At 34.0% G+C, this 25591-nt stretch overlaps 1 protein-coding gene and 1 non-coding gene across 2 annotated transcripts in view; both read right to left on the reverse strand.

Moving 5' to 3' along the window:
• The window catches only part of Kiaa0586 (KIAA0586 ortholog), a 130149-nt gene that overhangs the window by 47241 nt on the left and 57317 nt on the right, over positions 1–25591 (reverse strand). Inside the window, exons 19-27 of the mRNA XM_077800343.1 lie at positions 25472–25561; positions 23609–23802; positions 21848–21966; positions 16828–17027; positions 8546–8705; positions 6973–7201; positions 5896–6149; positions 4892–4968; positions 1403–1537 (exon numbers count right to left, since the gene is read on the reverse strand). Coding sequence (XP_077656469.1) covers positions 1403–1537; positions 4892–4968; positions 5896–6149; positions 6973–7201; positions 8546–8705; positions 16828–17027; positions 21848–21966; positions 23609–23802; positions 25472–25561 — 1458 coding nt within the window. The remainder of the gene's footprint in view (positions 1–1402; positions 1538–4891; positions 4969–5895; positions 6150–6972; positions 7202–8545; positions 8706–16827; positions 17028–21847; positions 21967–23608; positions 23803–25471; positions 25562–25591) is intronic.
• LOC113197635 (U4 spliceosomal RNA) lies at positions 9334–9470 on the reverse strand. Its single transcript, XR_013343865.1, has one exon. It is a non-coding gene; the product is annotated as a U4 spliceosomal RNA (small nuclear RNA).

Genomic DNA, 25591 nt, shown 5'->3' on the forward strand with positions numbered 1-25591 from the left:
TTTATAATTAAACAACTAATGAGGAAAACAATATCTTTTAAGTAGTATATAGATTATCTATATATAAATAATTATGGTTTTTGTAAGTACGCAGATTTAAGACTATTTAAACCATATTTAATAAAGTTCTTTTCCCCATGAAAGTACGAAAATAAAAAAAGTACAAATGTGAAGCCGGTTGTGGTGGCACACACCTGTAATCCTAGCAACTAAGGAGGCTGAGGCAAGAAGATTGCAAGTTCAAACCCAGTCTCAGCCACTTAGTGAAGCCCTAAGCAACTTAGCGAGACCCTGTCACTAATAAAATATAAAAAAGGAAGGGCTGGGGACGTGGCTTGGTGGTTAAGCGAGTTCAATCCCTGGTACACAAAAACAAACAAATAAAAAAAGTTTACTTCATATATATGACATATATATTTACTTCATATATATGACACATTTGTCATATATATGAAGTAAATAGAAAGCTAAAAAACATTGATGTATTTTTTCTGTATTAAAAGTTATAAATCATATTCTGCATTAAAAATTAATACACTAGTACATTTTGTAACTTACAGATGATCTAATGAATTTTAATAATCAAGAATAGAATAGGAATTCCAACATCAAAATGCTCCCAGGATTCTCTTTCTTGCTTTTTTTGTTGTTGTTGTTGTGTGTATGTGTATGTGTGTGTGTGTGGTGCTAAGAATGAAACCCAGGGTCTCACCCAAGCTAGGCAAATGGCTACTACTGAACTATATCCCCAAATGCTTGTTTCTTATTTTAAAGGGGCTTAATTTCAACCAACATCTTTGATGATTCTATTGACTATGAAATAAAATCTAAACCTATAAATTTAACATTCAGATTCTCTACAATTTTCCAAAATTTTATTTAAAACATCTGTATATCCCCCATTCCTTTAACCTGACTCCTCTTTAGGAATACTAAGTGTCTCACATCCTTTAAGTTGAAAAATATTAATTTGTGAGGAATATATTATCCCTTGGAGACTCTTGGGCAATATTTGGAATAATGGCAGACATTTTCTTCAGAAACTAATTTGAAATATTTCACAGTAGCTATGTTACTGCTTAAAGGTAAAGGTTATGTCCCATTCATCTTTATCTTTTTCAAGGCCGTGTGTAGCATATAGTAGATGCTCAGTAAAAGGTCACAGAATGAATGAGTGATACATAAATCATTTTAAAGAGCTTCAGTTTTTTCAACTATAGAACAAAAGGAGTAGAAAAGATGTTCTAAATTCTCTCCAGTTATAAAATCCTACGTTCTATGACTTTAGGTTAAAGTTCCTTTTGAATAACTGAAATATTAACATGCCTTAATTAAAAGTGGGAATATTTTTATTTTTTCCTGATTTGTATCTAACCAAGAAATAATTAAGATTAGATAATACCTCTGAGTGATAGACTGATTGCTGTGAAACTAATAATTCTTGATTTTGTTTAGTAAGGAGAGAAAGAATTGCATCTGCATGAAGCTTTTTATGGGGCATCCTAATCACCTGTCCTTCACTGGGAGGATCGTCTTCCTGAAAGAAACATAAACACAATTAACACATCAAAAAACTTTATCAATCTGCATTTTTCTCAATTATGAATAACAAAAACTTAGCCATCAAATTACATCAATCCTTTTTGGAAAAAAAGATAAACTCTTCATTTTCATTTAATTCTTTTTTAAAAAATATTTTTTGGGGCCAAGTTTGTGGCTCTGTGGTACAGCACTGCCTAGTATGTGTAAAGGCACTGGGTTCGATTCTCAGCACCACATATAAACAAATAAAGGTCCATCAATAACTAATAAAAATATTTTTTAAAATATTTTTTAGTTGTAGATGGAAACGATACCCTTATTTTATTAATTTATTTTTATGTGGTACTGAGATTTGAACCCAATGCCTCACAGTGCTAGGCAAGCACTCTACCATTGAACCACACCCCCAGCCCCTCATTTAATTCTTATTTCCATCTGACTACAATAAAACACGTTTGCTTCAAACAAACAACACTATAATTTGGTAACAAACTGGAGACTTCTTGTAAAAACATGAAAATTGGACCTCTGTGTCAAAACCACAAGGATTCACAAGTGTCTTATATATGTCATCAGGGTTTGGGCTTACGTGGTTTCCTGCTTCACCTTTATTCAGTGCACAAAGCAATGCCACACTGAGGCAATGAGGACAAAGCACTGGAGTAATGAATGGATCTAAGGCAAAAATGGAACCTTAGATCTAAGGCAAAAATGGAAAACTGCAGAATATGCAACAGAACTCAGAGACCTTCAATGTCCTTTTGCCTTTGTGCTGACATCTGCCTCAGCTAGAGAGCAGGTATTGAAACACGCACTAAGACATCCTGCCTTTGATACTTCACTGTACTTCAAAGCAGACCTATTCCCAAATGAGGGACAGGTGGGCGTCAGAGTCAGACAAACTGGATTCCCTCATAAAGACAGGTATGAATCTGATTGTACATTCATTAAAAGTCATTTTAATTAGTTCCTTTTAGTGAAATGAAGTTAATTCTGGACTATAAATGCATATCTTCCAGTTTTATATGGATAAATGTCTAATGACTTTTTTTTGGTACATGACTTCAAATTATTCTGGGTTTTTCCAGATTATTCCTTTGCATTTGATTTTATTATGAATTTGTAGCATATCATTTCGGTATAGTAAAAATATCAAAATTAGAAATCAGTTTCAAATGTAGAAGAAGAAAGAAGTTACAATTTAGTCCTGGTTCAGTTAACTATTTACTTTATAGAACTTTAAATATACTTTGGCTAAGAATGGATAAAAATGCTATAATGGCATATTAGTAGGCCAGATAAAGCTCCTCAGAAAATAAAGATATCTCATTTATGCCTTCTTCCTGTATTGTTTTATAAAAGTGATTATACCGTCTCTACAATGGACTCAATTACTTGTATTAAATAGTCACTCCTAGCTGGGTGCAGTGGCACACACCTGTAATCTCAGCAACTCAAGAAGCTGAGAAAGGAGGACTCAAAAGTTTGAGGCCAGGGACTAGGGTTGTAGCTCAGTGGTAGAGTGCCTGCCTCACACATGTGAGGCACAGGGTTCTATTCTCAGCACCACATAAAAATAAATAAATAAAATAAAGATATTGTGTCTACCTACAACTAAAAAAAAATTTAAAAAAAAAGTTTAAGGTCAGACTCAGAAACATAGTGAGATCATTTCTCAAAATCAAAAATTTTAAAGAAAGGGGCTGGGTTTGTGGCTCAAGTGGTGGTGCGCTCGCCTGGCATGCGTGGGGCACTGGGTTCAATCCTCAGCACCATATAAAAATAAAATAAAGATATTGTATCCACCTAAAACTAAAAAATAAACATAAAAAAAATTAAAAAAAAGACTGGGTAGGTTGCTCAGTGCGTAGAGCACCCATGGGTTCAATCTCCAGAACTGCCCACCCCCAATCATTCCTAAAAAAATAATTTTCAAATAAAATCCTTTTTTTGTGTGTGATGCTGGGGATTGAACACAGGGCCTTGTGTTTGCAAGGCAAGCAGTCTACCAACTAAGATATACCCCCAGACCTCAAATAAAATCTTATCAAAAATTTTCTTAATTATTTCCTTACTCCTTTGTGAAATTTTATCTTGTAAACACATCAGTAATAATAACAATGCTTAGCAAAAAATATGGTAAATATAATTACCTTTCTTTGCTTACGTGATTTGAAAATACATAAAAAGTAATTATTTCCATTTTTTAACACTTTCTTCAAAAGAAAATTTCCAATATTATTCCGATTTTATATATTTTATTTATGTAAAAAATATATAAATAATCCCTTTACCAAGGCATTGTTTAAACAGACTACAACACTTTTAAAAAATGACATAGGGACTGGGCATGGTGGTGCATGCCTGTAATCCCAGTGGCTTGGGAGGCTAAGGCAGGAGGATTTGGGGTTCAAAGTCAGCCTCAGCAAAATCGACTTAGCAACTCAGTGAGACTCTGTCTCTAAATAAAATACAAAATAGGGCTGGGGATGTGGCTCAGTGATCAAATGCCCCTAAGTTCTATCCCCAGTGCCCCTTCCCCCCAAAAAAGACATAGACCTGTGTGTCTATGTGTGTGTGTGTGTGTGTGTGTGTGTGTATGCTATGACTGTTTTCTGTTGTTGTTTGGGGGGTTTTTTTGGTACCAGGGACTGAACTCAGGGGCCCTTGACCACAGAGCCACATCCCAGCCCTATTTTTTTAGTTTAGAGACAGGGTCTCACTGAGTTGCTTAGTGCCTCACAGTTGCTGAGGCTGGCTTTGAGCTTGCAATTCTGTCTCAGCCTCTCAAGCCACTGGGATTACAGGCGTGCACCACCATGCCTGGCACGTATTATGACATTTTAAAATGTTAATTTTTCCTTTTTTAGAGCTAGATAATAACTAGGAAGAATTAGTATCCCTGGATCCTATTTTAGTTTTTCTTTTTGGGTCATTAAATTTATATATTTATCAACACAAACAATTATAATCACGATTAAGGAAAAAAAACAAATGTATTAAATGAGATTTGATTAAAATAGGTAAGATTTTTCAGAAAATATTATAAATATTGTAAAGACAACACAGCTAGGTGACACTTTGCATTGAGATAGATTTTATTACCTAATTATATTAACTGTATATTTTTTAACTACTGGGGCCACAGAGGTTAAAAACAACTTTTCATTCTCACAATTATGATAATATTACATAATAAAATGTACAAAAACCCTACATTCCTTCATGGATAAGATTTTACTAAATTGTGTGCCTATAACTCAAATAATTGAGAAAAAATCTAATCAGTTGCAACAAGTTCATCAAGATATTCTTCCTGTCAGAATTCAATGTTAGAAACATTCCTTACCATTTCAAGAGCATCTTGCAAAGTGCTAGATAAGCTATCATTTAGGTGTGTCAGATATATTTCTCCAGCTCCTAAAACTAGAAATTAAGATGTAACAGGTTAGAAAAAAGAAGACATGAACATCAGTTTTTTAAACAATGCAATTTAAAACAAAGATAAGATTGCTGTTTCACCTGCAAGTTTGTCAGAAATTTAACAGAACTGTTAAGTAGCACTACAGATATGAAATTGAGAAATAGACTCTCCTATATATTAGTATAATTAAAAATTATAAAATTTTTAAATTAAATTAAATTAATCTACTTTAATTTAATAATTTTTAAATTATTAAATTAAAGTAGATTAATTTTTCCAGAGATGAATCTTTTTGTGTTGTTGATGTATTACTATTTTAAAGATGTATTACTATTTTAATAGATGCCTATTTTAAAGGTAACTACCCTGACTCAGCAATTCCATTTCTAGTCATGTAATCTATGGAAATTATTACATTAGTACACAAAGAAACACAAACACACACATTAAGGATGGTCATTAAAGAGTTGTGCATAGTCTAGAAACATTGAAAACAATTTAAATGCACTCCACTAAGACACAATTTAAATAGACTGAACAACTACTTAAAAAACTGACAGAGACCTATATGTGTTGATACTGTAAGATGCCTACAGTGTATCATTATTAAGTTAAAAATTCAGGTTTCAGAATAATATGCATAGTTTCATCCCATTTTAAAGGTAAATGCACATACACATGTATGTATTTAGGTGTCTATATATGCACAGACAAAAGTATACTGGAAGGATATTAGTTCTAGAGAGTAAGATTATAAGGAAGTTTCATTTTCTAAAATTAAAATCCAGAAGTTACTTATATAGAGAACCTATTCTTTCTAGTATACTATGATAAATATTGAAAATTAGGTAAAAACACTTTAAAAAGAAAAGTCTTACTAAGGGACTTATCACAATCTACCAATGAAATCAATTAATACAGGAACTTACTCTTGGGAGCCAATTTTTGACCACAGCTAAATAAAACCTCTCCTTCAGAGATGGGTCTATCTAAAGTTTCTGTTTCAGTGACAGTAATGCTCAAAGTGCTCTCCATTGTAGAGGAACCAGAACTTGGCATCTGTAAGGGAGAAGGAGCCTTGGTGGCTGCAGGAAATGGTGTAAGGGGAACTGGCTCTGGAGGTGCAGGCTGAGCAGGAAAATCCACACTCTCAGGTTCTTCATCTTTAGCTACAGACATTACACTAAGAAGATAAGGACATATTTTGAATTTATTAGGTCACTAAAGGCCTATATTCATTTTTATATAAAAAACAGATTCAAAGGTGCTGTGTCTCCTTTAGCATAGTATTTCTAGAACTATATTTTTATAATTAATAAGATTCATTCTTCTAAAATTGTTTTTATGCTTTAGTCATTGGCCATCTTGAAACCTCTTCTAGTCAAAAAACAAATCTACATGGGATAAACAACAACATAAGTTAAGTGATCATAGTAAATGATGATCCATACTAAAGAGAAATCATTTTCTATTTTATTATCAGACAGATACCTTTATTAAGTCTGTTTCCAACATTTTAAAAAAGAGGTGAAGATATAAGTAAATTGATAATTTTAAAAACTTAAAACTTATAAAACATCTTCCAAGTATAGTGTGGTTTATAAAGCTCTTCATTACCTCTATGTTTCACTAGGTCATACAAGTGAAACATAAGTGGGAGTATACAGTTACTAAGAATTAATCCAGTCAGCCCTCCATATCCACAGGTTCCATGTCCAGGAGTCACCCAACCACAGACTGAAAATATTTTTTCAAAATATTTGCGTCTGTACTTTTTGTGTGTGTGTCATTATTCCCTAAACAATACATTATAACAACATGGTACAAGCATTTTCAATGAATTAGGTAATAATCTAGAGATGATGTAAAATGTATGTAGATTATATGTAAATACCTTGCTATTTCATATAAGGGACTTGAATATGTGTGAATTTTGGCATGAGGAGATGGGATCCTAGAAATAGTCCCCCTCCAATACAGAGGGATGACTATAAATTCTTACTTACATAGCACTTGGCTGAACAAATCCTTCTAATAGAGAGTTAGGATTCTCCTCATCCAGTGGCAGGTCTCCATCCCCCCATGGCTTGGGAAGCTCTGGGCTTGATATCTTCAATTTATCAATGGAAATCTCTGACAAAGTTGGGGTAAGAGCAGCTGCAGCTGCTGGAGGAGGCGAAGGAGTAGGGGTAATTGCTGGAGTATTCACAAGTGTAATGGCAGGCATATCATGTCCTAAAGAGTTTTTTTTTTTTTTTTAAAAAAGAAAGAAAATGTTAAAAGTCAGTCAACAACTCCCATAAGACAATACGTTGCTTCAAATACCTTAACATTTTGGGATACAAATAGTGGCAATAGTAATAACAATGACGATGGTGGTGACCATTAGCAAAAGAATTCCTAAATTAATTTAATAAAGTATAAAAAAACTAGAAAAAAAATGGCACTTTTAACACTACCATATACTTAAAATAGTCTATTTCTTTATATACTTTAAGAAGTGGTAATTTGGGCTAGGATTGTGGCTCAGAGGTAGAACGCTCGCCTAGCACGGGAGGGACCCGGGTTCGATCCTCAGCACCACATAAAAATAAAGGCATTGTGTTGTGTCCATCTACACCTTAAAAAAAAAAAAAAAGTGGTATTTTGGGGCTGGGACTAAAGTTTAGTGGTAGAGCACTTGCCTAGCATGTGTGAGGCCCTGGGTTCGATTCTCAGCACTGCATATAAATGAGTAAAACAAAGATCCATCAACAACTAAAATATATATATATATATATATTTTTAGTTGTTGATATATGTATGTGTGTGTGTGTATATATATATATATATATATATATATATATATAGTTTTTTTTAAAAGAGGTGGTACTTTGGTTTGAATTTTTGTTCATGTGTTAGAAACTTAATCCACAAATTGATGTGGATATTTTGGAGTAGGCTAATTAGGGTTAGATGAAGATATGAAGGGGGAGACATATGATGTAATTAGTGGCTTTATAATAAGAGAGACCAAGGCTCTCAGGCTCCTGCTTTTGCCATTGTGTAATGCCTTCTGTCAGTATGATACAGCAAGAAGACCTTACCAGCCAGGTGCATTGTCATATGCCTATAATCACAGCAGTTTGGGAGGCTGAGGCAGGAGGATTGCAAATTCAAAACCAGCCTCAGCAATTTAGCAAGACCCTAAGCAACTTAGAAAGACCCTGTAACAAAATAAAAATTAAAGAAAAAAAGGGCTAGGGATGTGGTTAAGCGTCCCTTGGTTCAATCCCAGATACACACAGACAAAAAAAAGAGCAACCCTCACCAAATGCAGCATCTCAATTTTGGACTTCCCAAAATTTAAATTTTAAAAAAATAAAATTCTTTTTTGAATAAATTATCTACTCTGTAGTAATTTAATATAGTAATATAAAACAGACAAGTGGCCACCAATTCCTTAATTTTTCTCATATGATAATGATTTACTAAAACCTGGTAAGCAACAAGTATGTATAAAGCATCTAATAAAACATCATAAAATTTTAATTACTACTTGCTAAAATTAAAACTGAATTATAGAAATAAGGTTTCTACCTTTTTCAGGAAATACATCTTTTACAGAAAAAGCCCCATCATGATCTGAATCACATGGAGAAGAATCTGGAGTTTTCACTAACACCCGGTCCTTAGGAGGTGATGAAGGTGATCGAGGAGGTGTAGGCTGTGGAGTAGCCACAGGGGTACACACTCTTGCCTAAAATAAAGTAGTACAACAAGACAAATGGTTTATAATCACCCAAGTACTGCAAGCTCGTTCATAGACTATATCGAATTTAAATGGTGGGGGGGGGGGGGAAGGGGGCGCAAAATAACAGCAAAAAAAAAAAAAAGGAGACTTAAATACCAGTATAAGGCTGGTCTACAGAAAGCCTCTACAATTGAAAAACCCTGCCTCTGAAACAGGCCTCCAAGAAAACTAAGGCACCCTATTTTAATGTAGAGATGAAGACTATCCATACAGTTGAAGATCAAAACCAACTATAAATTTGATGAGTAGGCCACGCAACAAAAAGGAAGCATTTTAACTGTCAAGATATTAAAAAAAAAAACTAAGCCCTTTTGCACAAAGAAACAGTATATAAAAAGGAACAGAAGGATTTTTAAAAGTGGGTGGGGAGAAATAATAATAGGGAGATAGAAATTACTAGGGGAATAAAAAGAGAACATTTTCATACTAATTTGTTGAATACATAATCAAATGGCTCAAAATTAAGGTAAAAAAGAATGACAGTGAAAATTAAGTCTCCTTCCTGTGTCCTTTTTTACATAGTTCTATTCCTCAGAGTTATCAAATACTCTAGACTTAAAAGTCATTTCATATTTATTTATTTATTTATTTATTGCCAATTCCAAGTATATTCCAAGTTGTCAAAGCTGGTTATTGGGAAAAGTTTTCAATTAGCAATAATCATGCCTTGGATAAATCTCATTGGCTATGATACTACTGTTTTGCAAAGCTTCATTACATAGTCATATAAATTTATTTATGGAATAAAACTCCAGAAGTAGAGTTCTTGATTAAAGAGCTGTGTTTTTTATTTGAATAGTTATTTCACTAAATTTCCCTCTACAGAACTGTACATTTCATACTACCACCAGAAGGTATGAGAATGTCTATTTCCCCAAGGTTTGCCAAACAATAGCTTTATCAGACTTTTAGATTTTTGCCAATCTGATAAGTAAAATGGAACTTCAGTGATTTTTTTCCTTATTATCAGTGAGGCTGACAGTCTTTTTACATGAATATGCATGATTTATATTTCTTCAGTATTTGTGGACTCTTTGGTCATATTCTTTACCCATTCTTAAAATAGATTATTTGTCTCTTCATTCTGAAAAATCTTTATAAATTAGGATTAGCCTCTATTCTATGAGTTGCAAATTAATATACAATTTAAAAATGAAGCATATGAGAAATTCTATAATATTGCATCATAATAGGCATATTCTTATTCTTATTCTTACTATTTTTTTTTTTTTTTGGTACCAGGGATTGAACTCAGGGGCACTTAACCACTAAGTCACATCTCCAGCACCTTTTTTATACTTTATTTTGAGACAGGATCTTGCTGAGTAGGTTAGGGCCTCACTAAGTTGTTGAGGCTGGCTTTGAACTCTCTATCCTCTTGCCTCAGCCTTCCAACTTGCTTGGATTACAGGCGTGCACAATTACTCCTGGCCATAATTGGCATATTCTTAACTTTCATTTTAGAATGAATGAAATATATTATGCCTTTCCCCGTCTTGACTACATAAACATATAGCATAAAAATACTGCTTTCAAATATGATGTCATTGGCTACTTTATCATAATGACAAGATCTAAAGGTATTCTAGTGACATAATAATGGATAATGATGATGATAAACTATTTTTGACTATTCTAAGTTCCATATACTAGATTAAGCTCTTTGCATATATCATCTCATTTAATCTGCCACAAAACTTTATATGAGGACTAAGAACTCACAGTATGATAAAGGCATCAATCGCTTGCAAATTAAATCAAAATTAGATTAATTTTCATAAAAATCTCAATGGGATTTTTTAATGATGAAAGAATGGGGGTGAAGCCCAATGGTACAGCACTTGCCTAGCATGCATGAGGCTCTGGGTTCAATACCTAGCACTGCAAGCTCCCCCCTGTGGGAGAGAGAGAGAGAGAGAGAGAGAGAGAGAGAGAGAGAGAGAGAGAGAGAGAGATTGATTGATTGATTTGTTACGGCACTTAGATTAAGTGTGGGGCTGGGGATTAAGCCCAGTTGGTAGAATGCTTGCCTCAAATGCATAAGGCCACGGGTTCAATCCCCAGCACCATACACAAAGTCAGGTGTGGTGGTATGCACCTGTAGTCACCAGGCTGAGGCAAGAAGATGGCAGGTGTTTGAGAGTTTGAGGACAGCCTAGGCAATATAGTAGAACCCCATTTCAAAAGAAAAAAAAAAACGCCAAAAAACTCTTTTTAACATATATTTGGACAAACATATTAAATGGGCCCAAGGGTAAAAAAAAAAAAAAAAAAAAAAAAGACATGGCAATTGTGAAGATAAAGAATAAATCATGTGGGAGGGCTTGCCTTACTAGATATTCAGTAAGCAGATTTTGGTAAAGTCACAGTCATTTAAACTCTATTCTATCTCTACTATAATAGAGCTGAGGGGTAAAATCAGGTGTTATGAACTCCAAAGTCAATGCTTTTAAATTTTGTAACGTGCCTATTTACACACTGGGGGATTTTTTCTAATTTTTTTTCATAGAATCACCCTCATGAAAGCATATAGACTAAAAACAAACCAAAGTAATTGCCATAGAGAAAACTACAACCCTGACCACTTCAACACTGTGTTCACTACCAAGGAGTTAATAAAGCACAGATTTGGACAAATTTATACCACACCAATCCCTAAAAACATCAAATTATAACTTTATGTTTATGTACCAAATCGATGTTGCACCTATATATCTTTGTAATCAAAAGGCTCAGAAGTGACTAAGAATTTTAAGCAGCTGGTAATGTCAAGTAAATTTTGGATATAATTTTATAATGCTATAAAAGCTTAAAAATTCCAACTAACATAATAAGGCAAATATACTTTCTTTTAAAGATAAAAACATCACTTCACATAATAACCTAAAGCAAAATGGCCTTCCTTGGCTATATCTTGAATTTTTTTAAGAACAGACATTTCTGGAACAACTGGAGAAATCTGAATACAGTCTCCATATTCTATGTAATTAGCAATGCTAAAGTTGGGAGTTATAAGAATGGTATTTTATTTATGTAATATATGTTATTTATGTAATATTTATTTTACTGGTTCTTTTTAATTACATATGACAGTAGAATCCATTTGATATAATTATGTAAGCATGGAATATATCTTATTCTAATAATTAGGACTCCAGTCTTGTGGATGTACATAATGGTGAGATTCACTGTGGTGTATTCATACATAAACATATGTAAGTTATGTCAGATTCATTCCATTGTCTTTCCTTTTCCTATCCCTCCTCCCTTCCCTTCATTCCCCTTGTCTAATTCACTGAAATTCTATTCTTCCCCTCCCCCCCTTATTGTGGGTTAGCATCCACATATCAGAGAAAACAATCAACCTTTGGTTTAGGGAGACTGGCTTATTTCACTTAGCATGATAGTTTCCAGATCCATCCATTTACTGGCAAATGTCATGAAGTCATTCTTCTTTATTGCTGAGTAATACTCCATTGTATATACACATCACATTTTCTTTATCCATTTGTTGAAGGGCACCTAGGTTGGCTCCATAGCTTAGCTATTGGGAATTGTGCTGTCATAAACATTGATGTGCCAGCGTCACTGTAGTATGGTGATTTTAAATCCTTTGGATATATACCAAGGAGTGGGATAACAGGTTCAAATGGTGATTCCATTCCTAGTTTTTTGAGGAATCTCCATACTGTTCTCCAGAGTGGTTGCACCAATCTGCAGTGCCACCAATAATGTATGAATGTACCATTTCCCCCCATACTCGATGATATTTATTGTTACTTGTACTCTTGATAACTGCCATTCTGACTGGAGTGAAATGAAATCTCAGTGTAGTTTTAATGTGCATTTCTCTAATTGCTGGAGATGTTGGGCATTTTTTCATATATTTGTTGACCATTCATATTTCTTCTTTTGAGAAGCGTCTGTTTAGTTTCTTTGCCCATTTGTAATAAAGTATCTTATTCTTAGGTGATACTGCTGATGCATTTGAGGTGAAGTATCATGAAGTCTAAAACTTTCAAATGTTTTTTTAAAGGATATAATTATGTAGAGTTTTTTTTTAATTTTTATTGTTGGTTGTTCAAAACATTACATAGTTCTTGATATATCATATTTCACACTTTGACAAGTGGGTTATGAACTCCCATTTTTACCCCGTATATAGATTGCAGCATCACATCGGTTACACATCCATTGATTTACATATTTCCATACTAGTGTCTGTTGTATTCTGCTGCCTTTCCTATCTCTACTATCCCCCTTCCCCTCCCCTCCCCTCTTCTCTCTCTACCCCCTCTACTGTAATTCATTTCTCCCCCTTGTATTATTTTTCCCTTTCCCCTCACTTCCTCTTGTATGTAATTTTGTATACCCCTGAGGGTCGCCTTCCATTTCCATGCAATTTCCCTTCTCTCTCCTTTCCCTCCCACCTCTCATCCCTGTTTAATGTTAATCTTCTTCTCATGCTCTTCGTCCCTACTCTGTTCCTAGTTACTCTCCTAATATCAAAGAAGACATTTGGCATTTGTTTTTTAGGGATTGGCTAGCTTCACTTAGCATAATCTGCTCTAATGCCATCCATTTCCCTGCAAATTCTATGATTTTGTCATTTTTTAATGCAGAGTAATACTCCATTGTGTATAAATGCCACATTTTTTTTTTATCCATTCGTCTATTGAAGGGCATCTAGGTTGGTTCCACAGTCTTGCTATCGTGAATTGTGCTGCTATGAACATCGATGTAGCAGTGTCCCTGTAGTATGCTCTTTTTTTAAGAAGGGGAATAGCTGGGTCAAATGGTGGTTCCATTCCCAGCTTTCCAAGAAATCTCCATACTGCTTTCCAAATTGGCCGCACCAATGTGCAGTCCCACCAGCAATGTACAAGTGTACCCTTTTCCCCACATCCTCGCCAGCACTTGTTGTTGTTTGACTTCCTAATGGCTGCCAATCTTACTGGAGTGAGATGGTATCTTAAGGTGGTTTTGATTTGCATTTCTCTGACTGCTAGAGATGGTGAGCATTTTTTCATGCACTTGTTGATTGATTGTATGTCCTCCTCTGAGAAGTGTCTGTTCAGGTCCTTGGCCCATTTGTTGATTGGGTTATTTGTTATCTTATTGTCTAATTTTTTGAGTTCTTTGTATACTCTGGATATTAGGGCTCTATCTGAAGTGTGTGGAGTAAAGATTTGTTCCCAGGATGTAGGCTCCCTGTTTATCTCTCTTATTGTTTCTTTTGCTGAGAAAAAAACTTTTTAGTTTGAGTAAGTCCCATTTGTTGATTCTAGTTGTTAACTTTAGCGCTATGGGTGTCCTATTGAGGAATTTGGAGCCCGATCCCACAGCGTGTAGATCATAACCAACTTTTTCTACTATCAGATGCCGTGTCTCTGATTTAATATTAAGCTCCTTGATCCATTTTGAGTTAACTTTTGTGCATGGCGAGAGATAGGGATTCAGATTCATTTTGATGCAAATGGATTTCCAGTTTTCCCAGCACCATTTGTTGAAGATGCTATCCTTCCTCCATTGCATGCTTTTAGCCCCTTTATCAAATATAAGATAGTTGTAGTTTTGTGGATTGGTTACTGTGTCCTCTATTCTGTACCATTGGTCCACCTGCCTGTTTTGGTACCATGCTGTTTTTGTTACTATTGCTCTGTAGTATAGTTCGAAGTCTGGTATCGCTATACCGCCTGATTCACACTTCCTGCTTAGCATTGTTTTTGCTATTCTGGGTCTTTTATTTTTCCATATGAATTTCATGATTGCTTTCTCTATTTCTACAAGAAATGCCATTGGGATTTTGATTGGCATTGCATTAAACCTATAGAGAACTTTTGGTAATATAGCCATTTTGATGATGTTAGTTCTGCCTATCCATGAACAGGGTATATTTTTCCATCTTCTAAGATCTTCTTCTATTTCTCTCTTTAGGGTTCTGTAGTTTTCATTGTATAAGTCTTTCACCTCTTTTGTTAGGTTGATTCCCAAGTATTTTTTTTTTTTTGAGGATATTGTGAATGAAGTGGTTGTCTTCATTTCCATTTCAGAGGATTTGTCACTGATATACAGGAATGCCTTTGATTTATGCATGTTGATTTTATATCCTGCCACTTTGCTGAATTCATTTATTAGCTCTAATAGTTTCTTTGTAGACCCTTTTGGGTCTGCTAGGTATAGAATCATGTCATCTGCAAATAGTGATAATTTGAGTTCTTCTTTTCCTATTTTTATGCCTTTAATTTCTTTCATCTGTCTAATTGCTCTGGCCAGTGTTTCAAGAACTATGTTGAACAGAAGTGGTGAGAGAGGGCATCCCTGTCTTGTTCCAGATTTTAGACAGAATGCCTTCAATTTTTCTCCATTCAGAATGATGCTAGCCTGAGGCTTAGCATAGATTGCTTTTACAATATTGAGGTATGTTCCTGTTATCCCTAGTTTTTCGAGAGTTTTGAACATAAAGGGATGCTGTACTTTGTTGAATGCTTTTTCTGCATCTATTGAGATGATCATATGGTTCTTATTTTTAAGTCTATTGATGTGGTGAATAATATTTATTGATTTCCATATATTGAACCAGCCTTGCATCCCAGGGATGAATCCTACTTGATCATGGTGCACAATTTTTTTGATATGTTTTTGTATCCAATTTGCCAGAATTTTATTGAGGATTTTGCATCTAGGTTCATTAGAGATATTGGTCTGTAGTTTTCTTTCTTTGAAGTGTCTTTGTCTGGTTTAGGAATCAGGGTGATGTTGGCCTCATAGAATGAATTTGGAAGTTCTCCCTCTTTTTCTATTTCCTGAAATAGCTTGAAAAGTATTGGTGTTAGTTCCTCTTTAAAGGTTTTGTAAAACTCTGCTGTATACCCATCCGGTCCTGGGCTTTTCTTAGTTGGTAGTCTTTTGATGGTTTCTTCTATTTCCTCAATTGATATTGGTCTGTTTAGGTTGTCTATATCCTCCTGACTCAATCTGGGCAGATCATATGACTTAAGAAATTTATCGATGCCTTCACTATCTTCTATTTTATTGGAGTATAAGGATTCAAAATAATTTCTGATTATCTTCTGTATTTCTGAAGTGTCTGTTGTGATATTGCCTTTTTCATCCCGTATGCTAGTAATTTGAGTTCTCTCTCTTCTTCTCTTCGTTAGCATGGCTAAGGGTCTGTCGATTTTATTTATTTTTTCAAAGAACCAACTTTTAGTTTTGTCAATTTTCTCAATTGTTTCTTTTGTTTCAATTTCATTAATTTCAGCTCTGATTTTAATTATTTCTTGCCTTCTACTTCTTTTGCTGTTGTTTTGCTCTTCTTTTTCTAGGATTTTGAGATGAAGTATGAGATCATTTATTTGTTGGTTTTTTCTTTTTTTAAGGAATAAACTCCAAGCAATGAATTTTCCTCTTAGAACTGCTTTCAATGTGTCCCATAGATTCCGATATGTTGTGTCTGTTTTCATTTATCTCTAAGAATTTTTTAATTTCCTCCTTGATGTCTTCTATAACCCATTGATCATTCAGTAACCTATTGTTCATTCTTCAAGTGATGCATGATTTTTCCTTCCTTCTTTTATCGTTGATTTTCAGTTTCATTCCATTATGATCAGATAAGATGCATGGTATTATTTCTACTCCTTTATATTGTCTAAGAGTTGCCCTGTGACATAATATATGATCTATTTTTGAGAAGGATCCATGTGCTGCTGAGAAAAAAGTGTAACTGCTTGATGTTGGGTGGTATATTCTATATATGTCAATTAAGTCTAGGTTATAGAGTTATTTTTTAAGTGTGCCAAAATACTATCAATTTTGAAATATAGGTAAAGGGTTTATAAATGTCCATTGTATTATACTCTCATCTTTTTTCTAGATTTAAGTTTTTAAAATAAAATGCTAGGAAAAATATTACACTTTAGTCATAGCAACAAGAAATAAAATTTCTGCCATACACAATTATCTCATGCAGTTTAAAATTCATCTATTATTTTATCATTCTTTAATAATATATTAAAAAAAAAACTCCACAGAACTCTTTTAATCATGAAAGCAGAGGCACTCCTACCGGAAAACATGTTTCCTTTGATAAAACATCACCAGAAACACTTGTAGCCACAGGATCTTGCTTCTTTGTTTCTCTGTCACCCAGCAAGACAGCAATGGTCTCAGCCAAAGCTTCATTCACAAAATGGCTAATCATGTCGGAATTGACAGGAACCCCCGCATCAACAAAGAGCTGGAGAGCACCATAGCTTGTTCCTTCCACTAAAAAAATTAAAAAAAAAAAAAACTTTTGGAATAAGTGGCCAAGACACCACTTATAATCCAAAACTTAATTCCTAAAAGATTTTAGAGATGCATATATATTGTGAGGAAGGGAGAAGAAGTAAAGGTGAAAATACAAACACACCTACTTACCAGGAAAGAAAGCAAGACAATAACTTAATGAAAATCTTCTCTTAATAAACCAAGAAGGAAAGGAAAACATATAGGTGAAAACCTAGTTATACTCTTCCCTGCCACTGCAGAATTTAATGATAAAAAGGACCTGCATTCTTATTAAATGTCCTCATCTGAAAACAAACTAACATTTCCAATTTTGACCAAAGCAAAAGGATGTAATAAGTATGAGGCGAATTTTCCTTCATCTAGTTTCAGATACACCTGTTATCAACATTACAGGCTGGGGCTCCTCAAAAGTCTACAGCAGTTTAGGTACTTATTAGATGTTCTGTAGATATATTAATTTTCCAATGGGTTTTACTTTTCATTTACATGAATGTATACAAAATTAAGTAAAGCTTTTCGAGACTTTACTGACCATGAAGTGGTATTTCTAAACAGTGTAAATACATGAACGATGATCTGTACAACCCAAAGGAGATGTGCTCTCTCCAAAGAGTATTCTTTTAGTAGTACAACAATGACAGCAATCTATGGGATTATTTACAGATGTCTTAGGATCACTTGCTGAGGGTAAAAAATAAAAATTTATAGTTTCCATAAGCCAGGGCTATTTTTATATCAATAATCCAAAACTCATATTCAACAAAATCTCCCTTTTAATTTCTATAATCATTTGTTTGTTTGTTTGTTTGGTATGACCAAGAATCAGAATATTTATGTCAAAAAGCCAAAAAAGTCCTCCCTAGACACTGGCAAAATTAAAAAAAAAAATGCAAATAAACACAGTTTTATAAAAAAAGAGAACAGGATATAAATACCAAATTTGGAAATCTTAAAGATTTTCATCCAGAGGCTGAGGTTGTGGCTCAGTGGTAGAGTGCCTGCCTCGCATGTGTGAGGCACTGGGTTCGATCCTTAGCACCACATAAAATAATAAATAAAGGTATTGTGTCTATCTACAACTAAAAAAAAGAAGAAGAAAAGAAAAAATTTTATCCAGGGAAATATCAATTTTCTTGTAACTTTGTTGATCATTTTTTTTCTTTCTTTAAAAAAATTAAATGATAAGAGAAAATCTGGGATACAGCAGTGTGGGGGACAGATTCGAGCTATATTAAATAGGAAGAAGTAACCAAATGCAACAATAAAGAGTATGAAACTGAGATGCAGGTTTTGGCTGAGTCCCTGGGGCTGAGGAAGAGCAAAGAAAAGAGAATGAAACAAACAATAACCCCAAGGCTTTGAAAATTGGGTGCTGGGAAAAATCTGTGTAATCATTAACAGAAATAGAGAACAAAGAACAAGTCTAGGTAGAAAAATTACATGTACTTTGGATATGCCAAATTTGGTATGCCAATGGAGCATCAAGTAGAATATCCATCAATAGGCAGAACTCTAAGTTTACAGCCTAAATGCATGGCTTAAGAGTCATCAAATGACACAGGACAATGAAAGAGGAAACTGGAAAAATAGAAAAGGGGCAAGGCATACAAACTACTCAAGTAGCAGAAAATAAATGAAGAAATGAAGGTCTTAAAGCTGAAAAGATAACAATGGCATAAAGTTGTTATGCTAAAACCCAGGGAACATTTTAAGGATTAGAAGCAGGCAACAGTGTCCAGGCTAGAGCCATGTACTAGAATAAGGATTTGAAAGCAGCATCTTTGACAACTAAATGCCTGTGAAAAATTTAAGAAATTTCTTAAAGGAGACTCCAGGAAACCAACCCATCAGGACTGAAGAGAAGGTGGACAATGAGAAAGTAAATGCAGACTCTAAGGATAGGATTTGGTCAGTTGAAGATCAGTCTATAAAAGGAGAATAGAAGGTTATTCTGAGACTGAAAAGAAGAAAGACAGTATAGATAATAATACATAGAAATGTAAAATTTAAAAAAGCAACAAAGTTGGAAAATACTTCCCAGTTTCAAAACTTATTATTAAATTACAATAATGAAGTATGTGATATTGGTAAAAGACATGTAGATTCATGAAAGTTCACAAATGGATCTAGACATATAGCCAATTAATTTTCAACAAAGGTATTAAGGTAATTCAATAGCAAAAGGAAAAACTTTGCAACAAAGAGTGCTACAACTGCTCAGTGGTAGTGTTTGCCTAGCATACATGAGGCCCTGGGTTCCATTCTCAGCACAACAACAAAAAGCTGGGGATGTTGCTCAGTAGTAGACCACTTGCTTAGCATGCAAGAAGCCCTGTGTTCACATTCCAGCACCCCAGCCCCTGAGTAAAAAAAAAAAATACTAAGGAACTAAATGTAATCTAAAACCATATACCTTCTAGAAGAAAACAAAAAAAAATCTTAATGATTTTTACTTAGGCAAAGATTAATTAAGCAGTATGTCCCCCCAAAAGCCACAAACTACAAAAGAAATATTGATAAATTAGACTTCATCAAAATAAACCATTTGTCTTCAAAAGATAATGTTGAGAAAATAAAAAGGCAAGGTATAAATTAGAAGTACATATTTGCAAAACACATAAACAATAATGAACTTGTATTTGGCTGGGTGTGGTGGCATATACCTATAATCCCACAACTCAAGAAGCTGAGAAAGTATTGCAAGTTCAAGGCTGGCCTCAGAAACTTAGCAAGACCTTGTCTCAAAATAAAAAGGGCTGGAGATGTTGCTTGGTGGTAAAGCACCTCTGGATTCAATTCCCAGTACCAAAAACAAAAACAAATGGTTTGCATCTAGAATGAAAAACATTATAACCCAATAATATGTATGAAGGCACAAACCCAATTTACAAATGAGCAAAAGATTTCAAATAAGCCAGGTGCAATAGCATACACCTGTAATCCAAGGGACTCAGAAGGCTGAAACAGGAGGATCACAAGTTCAAAGCCAGCCTCAACAATGTAGCAAGGCCTTAGGTAACTTAGCAAAACCCTGTCTCAAAATAAAATATTAAAATAACTGGGGATGTGGCTTCAGTGGTTAAGCATTCCTGAGTCCAATTCCCAGTACCCACCCTCTGCAAAAAAAAAAAAAAGGTTTGAAATAATATTTCACCAAAGTAAATATGGAGATGAAAATCTGCGAAACATCATTAATCATTATTAGTAATTATACTACTCAGTCATAGTATAATTAGGGAAATGTAAATTTTTAAAAACACAATGACATATCTCCTCATATGTATAATGGCTAAAATAAAAACACTGATATACCAGGTACTATTGAAATTGTGGAAGAATTAAAACTTTTGTACATTGCTGTTATAATACAAAATAGTACATATGCTTTGGAAAACATTTAGCAGCTTCTTATATACATTTATTTAACATGTGACCAAGAAAATTAAAAAATTGTCTACACAATATTTGTCAGCAAATATTCATAACAGCTTTATTTATAATAGTCCCAAAATAAAAACTATAAGTATCAATCAACTGGTAAGTGTATTAACAAATTTTGGTATATCCATAGAGTATAATACTACTACATGAAATAGTATAAGTGGTACTGGGGATTGAATCCAAAGCATATTCAGCATAGCCAAATAAAACAAGTCAGCAAACAAAAATCCATACTGTATGATTTTTATATATGAAAGTCCAGATAAGATAAAAATAGTGATAGAAAGCAGCTCTGTAGTTGTTTGTGACCACCAGGCATAGGTGGGGGATAGAAATTTTCTGCAAAGTAGCATTAAGGATCTTGAAAGGTAGCACATTCTTGAAACCCCAGCTACTCAGGAGGCTAAAGCAGGAGGATCACAAGTTTGGGCAATTCAGCAAGATCCTTTCTCAAAATAAAATTTTTAAAAATTGACTGGCGATGTAACTCAGTGATTAAACATCCCCAGCTTGAATTCTCAGCATCAGGAAGGTGAAGCAGGAGGCAGCAGCATTAAGGGAACTTTGTAAGATGTCAAAAAGGCCTTTCTACAGCATGACTGTGTGGCTAATGCACAGCTACATACATGTGTCAACAACTGTCTAATTGTACACTGAGAATTGTTGAATTTAAGGCTTTCAAAAAACTGATGGACAAGTGTTAGGAGAGGAAGGGAAATAGAGAAGAGAAAGAGGAAGAGAAGAAAAATATGGAAGAGGAAAAGGAGGAGAAGAAGAAGGTTAAGAAGGAGAAGAATGGTATGGGATTCCTCACAGAAAGAGGCTCATTAAATCATTCAGTGAATACTTAAAAATTTAAGTTATTTAAATAGGTTAGATTAGGAGAAATAACTTAAATCCTGAGTAATTTACAGTCTAGTGAATGAGAAAGATAAGTAAAACAACCATAATATAATCTTTTAAATACTATAATAAAAAATATATAAAGTACTCTGGGAGAATAACAGAGTTTGGGGGTGGAAGGAGAGGGGTAGTTTAATAATCTGAGTGCTGCAATACGAAATAAGGGAATGAGGGAGAACTGACCTCCCCTAGAGTACTAGAGAGGAACTAAGAAGTAAGATCTGAAGTAAGACCTCATCTTTTTTGGGGGGTTGTGGATGGAGCTCAGTTGTTAAGTGCTTGCCTAGCATGCCTAAGACCCTGGGTTTGATACTCAGTACCACAAAAAACCACCACCAACAACAACAAAATCTTAGCTTTTGTCAGCCAAATGACCTCTGGGATATATAAATCACAATGAACTAAAAGATTCTGTCTTTAATAATAACAACAAAAAATTCCATTTCACTTACCAATGTCAGAGGTCATTGGTTCACTTGCCTCACTGACTGAAACACTGGCATTAAGTCTGGCCTGCTGCTGGATTGGATGGAGCTCAGAGATAATCCTTGACATTATTTCTTGTTCTACCCTGGAAGGTGGGGAAATACAAATTAAGGATTTCTAAATTTGATTGAAATATATAAAATGTTACACATATCAACCTTAAAAATAACCTTTACCCAGGGGCACAAATATTATATGTAAAAGCAGTCATTTGAAAGTTACACCTGAAAGAAGAAAAAAATGTGCCTTCAAACAAGATAAAACACATGAAACAGAATCTCCTTGTGGGAGAGTATTCAGATAGTCAAAGAAATCAAATTAAAATCTTTCATGTTAGCCAGGCATGGTGGCCCACGCCAGCAGTCCAGGAGGCTCAAACAGGAGGATTGCAAGTTCAAAGACAACCCCAGCAACTTAGCAAGGCCCTAAGAAACTTAGAGAGACCCTGTCTGAAAATAAAAAAATTAAAAAGGCTAACAGAACCCCTAAATTGAAGATTTGCCTAATGATTGTTGAGCACATTGCATACCTAGGTTTGATTTCCACTCTGAGAATACACATATAAAACTGTATCAGATCAAAATTAGAGAAAAATATCCATCTGCCCTTTCCATTGACTATAATGAAGAGTAGTTTTCCTCTTAAAAAGGAAAGAAAAGGTTTTTTCCAAAGTCATTTTCGAAAGAAGAAGAAGGGAAAGGAAAGGGGAAAAGAATAGAAAACCTCTGTTAGTACATTTCTTTAGAGTAGCTAACAAACTTCTTAGAAAATATTATTAAGACAGGCACTGTGGCTCACGCCTGAACCCCAGCTGCTCAGTAGGTTGAAACAGGAGGATCGCAAGTTCAAAGCCAGCCTCAGCAAAAGTGAGGCACTAAGCAACTTAGTGAGACCCTGTCTCTAAATAAAATACAAAATAGGGCTGGGGATGTGGCTTAGTGGTCCAGTGCCCCTGAGTTCAATCCCTGGTACCCTCCCCACAAAAAATTTATTATTATACAAATGACAGACATTTGTAGTAGAAAATATATAAAAGCTTTTAAAAATTTATAATGTTCACTTAATAATTCTAGATTCAGGAATAAACATAATTAACAATTTGGTATATACATTTTGAACTTCTGTTCCATGCACACTTATTTTTGAATAAGGTCTTATGAGCTGGGGTTCCATTGTAAGTATCATTTATACACCAGCAAATTATTAGTATCTTTCAATGTCCCTCCACAGTCTTCTAAACCTAAGTTTAATAACTCTATTAATATCCAGTTGCTTTATTTTGCTCCATAAATTCCTTAAGGTTTTACACAATATAATAAGAATTCACTTCATATTTACATGTAATAACAGTATTACTAATTACTGTTGTAAATATGTGATAAACTTAAAACAGTGACCTGTTTCTAATGCTAGGTGTTATATGGCCTGTTAGCAAATCCATAATTATTTCCTTAGGCTAAGTTTCTGAAAGTGAGTCACTAGATAAAAGAACATGTACATTTTAAAGGTTTAATTACTCAGAAAAGCCTCTTGCCACAGCAAAAGTGTAAATATTCAAGGACCAAAATAATACCTCTATCAGTTAGTTATGCCTTTAGCATTACATCAATTAGCAAAGGAAAAGTTTAATAAACAAAAAGAGACAAGGAAGATTTTTTGACTAAAATTTAATACTTCCCATTTATATGTACTACTATCTATTCATATTGAAATCATTGTAAACGCACCACTGAATTAAGCTATTTTCCAACGTTTCTTTTCTCTCAATTACTTTATCCAGAATTTCAGTAGTGGGCTGAAAAGTAGAAATAACTGGCGGAAATGGAGGACCATTATACTTTGTAGAAGCAACTTGAACACTTCTGTTAAATTCTAGTAATGGTTCAGAGCTTTCTGGGATTTCATCACATTTTTCCTCTTCCTGGTAAGAATAAAAATAAAATTATCATGTTCACGTATCTGAATATGAACATTTACTGAGTGCCATGTATAGACAGGGAACTTACCTGGGTGAATTAACTCGCATTTCTAATGTGGGAGCACATTATTATAACATATCAATCATATGTATCACTTTGCAGAAAATTTATTACAAAATTATGTGTCTCTAAAACCCAATTTGGGCCAGGGGGGTGAGACAAAGAAAAAGAAAAAACAAAATAAAAAAATCCAATGTTCATTCCCTATAGTCAAAAAAAAAAAACCTAGAAAACTTGATTATTACTTCATAAAACATTTAACAGTTCCTTGTAGAAATTTATATATTGAATTTATTGTCATAAAAAAACTGATGCTCCCAATTATCACTGTTCCCTCTTGTAAAAATTACAATTTAAATATGCAGTTAGAGGACTAGGGTTGTAGCTCAGTGGTAAAACATTTGCCTTTCACAGGTGAGGATCTGGGTTTAATCCTCAGCACCACATAAAAATAAATAAATAAAGGTATTGTGTCCATCTACAACTAAAAATATTTATAAATAAATAAATATGCAGTAAGATCACCTTATACATTATTCATATCATCATGATCAAAAGAGTTATTTCTGGAATTTTTAAACTGATTATGATGAGAAATGTCACACATCTTTAAAAAAATAAAATAGTTCCCACATACTATTTGTTATAAATAAATAATCAGAATCACATTTATCTATTCTCAGTTTCAACAGCTCTCAACTCATGGCCAACTCTGTGTAATATAAACTAACCTCCCACCCGTTTCCCCCTTCACGTGTTATTTTGAAGCAATTACAGACATATGAAGTACACAGCTAATAAGTGGTAGACATAGGGCAGGAACCCTTGTCTTTGAACTCTAAGTCCCTTGCTAGTTCTACTGTTTCTTTCATTAGGCATGAGGAATATGAAAATAAATAGGGTTCTTGTCTCCAAAACACTTATATGGTGCTCAGATAAGAAGACATACCTGTGAGCAAAAAGCATTAATATAACACATACCTCTGCATATTTTAAAGTAGGCTTTCATTTTTTGATTAATAGCACTAGTCTCAGCTCTGAAAGAAATACAAAAAATATCTTCCCTAAAATCCAATGACATATAATATTCAAGTAGTTTCTTTGATCTATCATCCTTTTTTCCATCTTTTATATTTTACTTCCTCCTACTTTTTCCCTACTTCTGTTCCTTTATTTCTATAACTCTGCCTGCATATGGGATTTTCCCTCAAATTTTAAACTATTCACAACTTTTTTTCTCAGTATAAACTATCAGATGACCTTTTCGAAATCAAGAGATAAATGTCATAAAATGAAAAAAAGGACTGGTTCAAAAGAGGGAAACCAAAAGCAATGGAAAGAAAAAAGAAAAGTAAAAAGCAAACAAGACAAGATGTAGGTTAGAAACAGCAGATAATCATAAAATTTCATGGAGGCAGAAAGGTACTACAGATTAAAACAACATTGTATTATGGAATAACAACTTGATAATTTTTTAAAAATAAAAGTGAACAACTTGAAGTAAAAGTAAAAGCTAGTTTCTCAAAGCACTGAAACATAATATTGATAGTCAAAAGATATTCAACCACTTGGAAAATACTAGTAGACATACAATTGTTCATGGTTTCTAACCTTTGTTACCTGTATAACATCGATTACTTCATCAAAGTTACTCCCTGGAAACTTCTCATCTTCTTCATCTACCTTCATAAATTGTGGAGTCTAAGAAAGAATTTAAAGAAAGTTTTTGTT

Source organism: Urocitellus parryii, chromosome 6, assembly GCF_045843805.1.
Source record: "Urocitellus parryii isolate mUroPar1 chromosome 6, mUroPar1.hap1, whole genome shotgun sequence".
Lineage (NCBI taxonomy): Eukaryota > Metazoa > Chordata > Mammalia > Rodentia > Sciuridae > Urocitellus > Urocitellus parryii.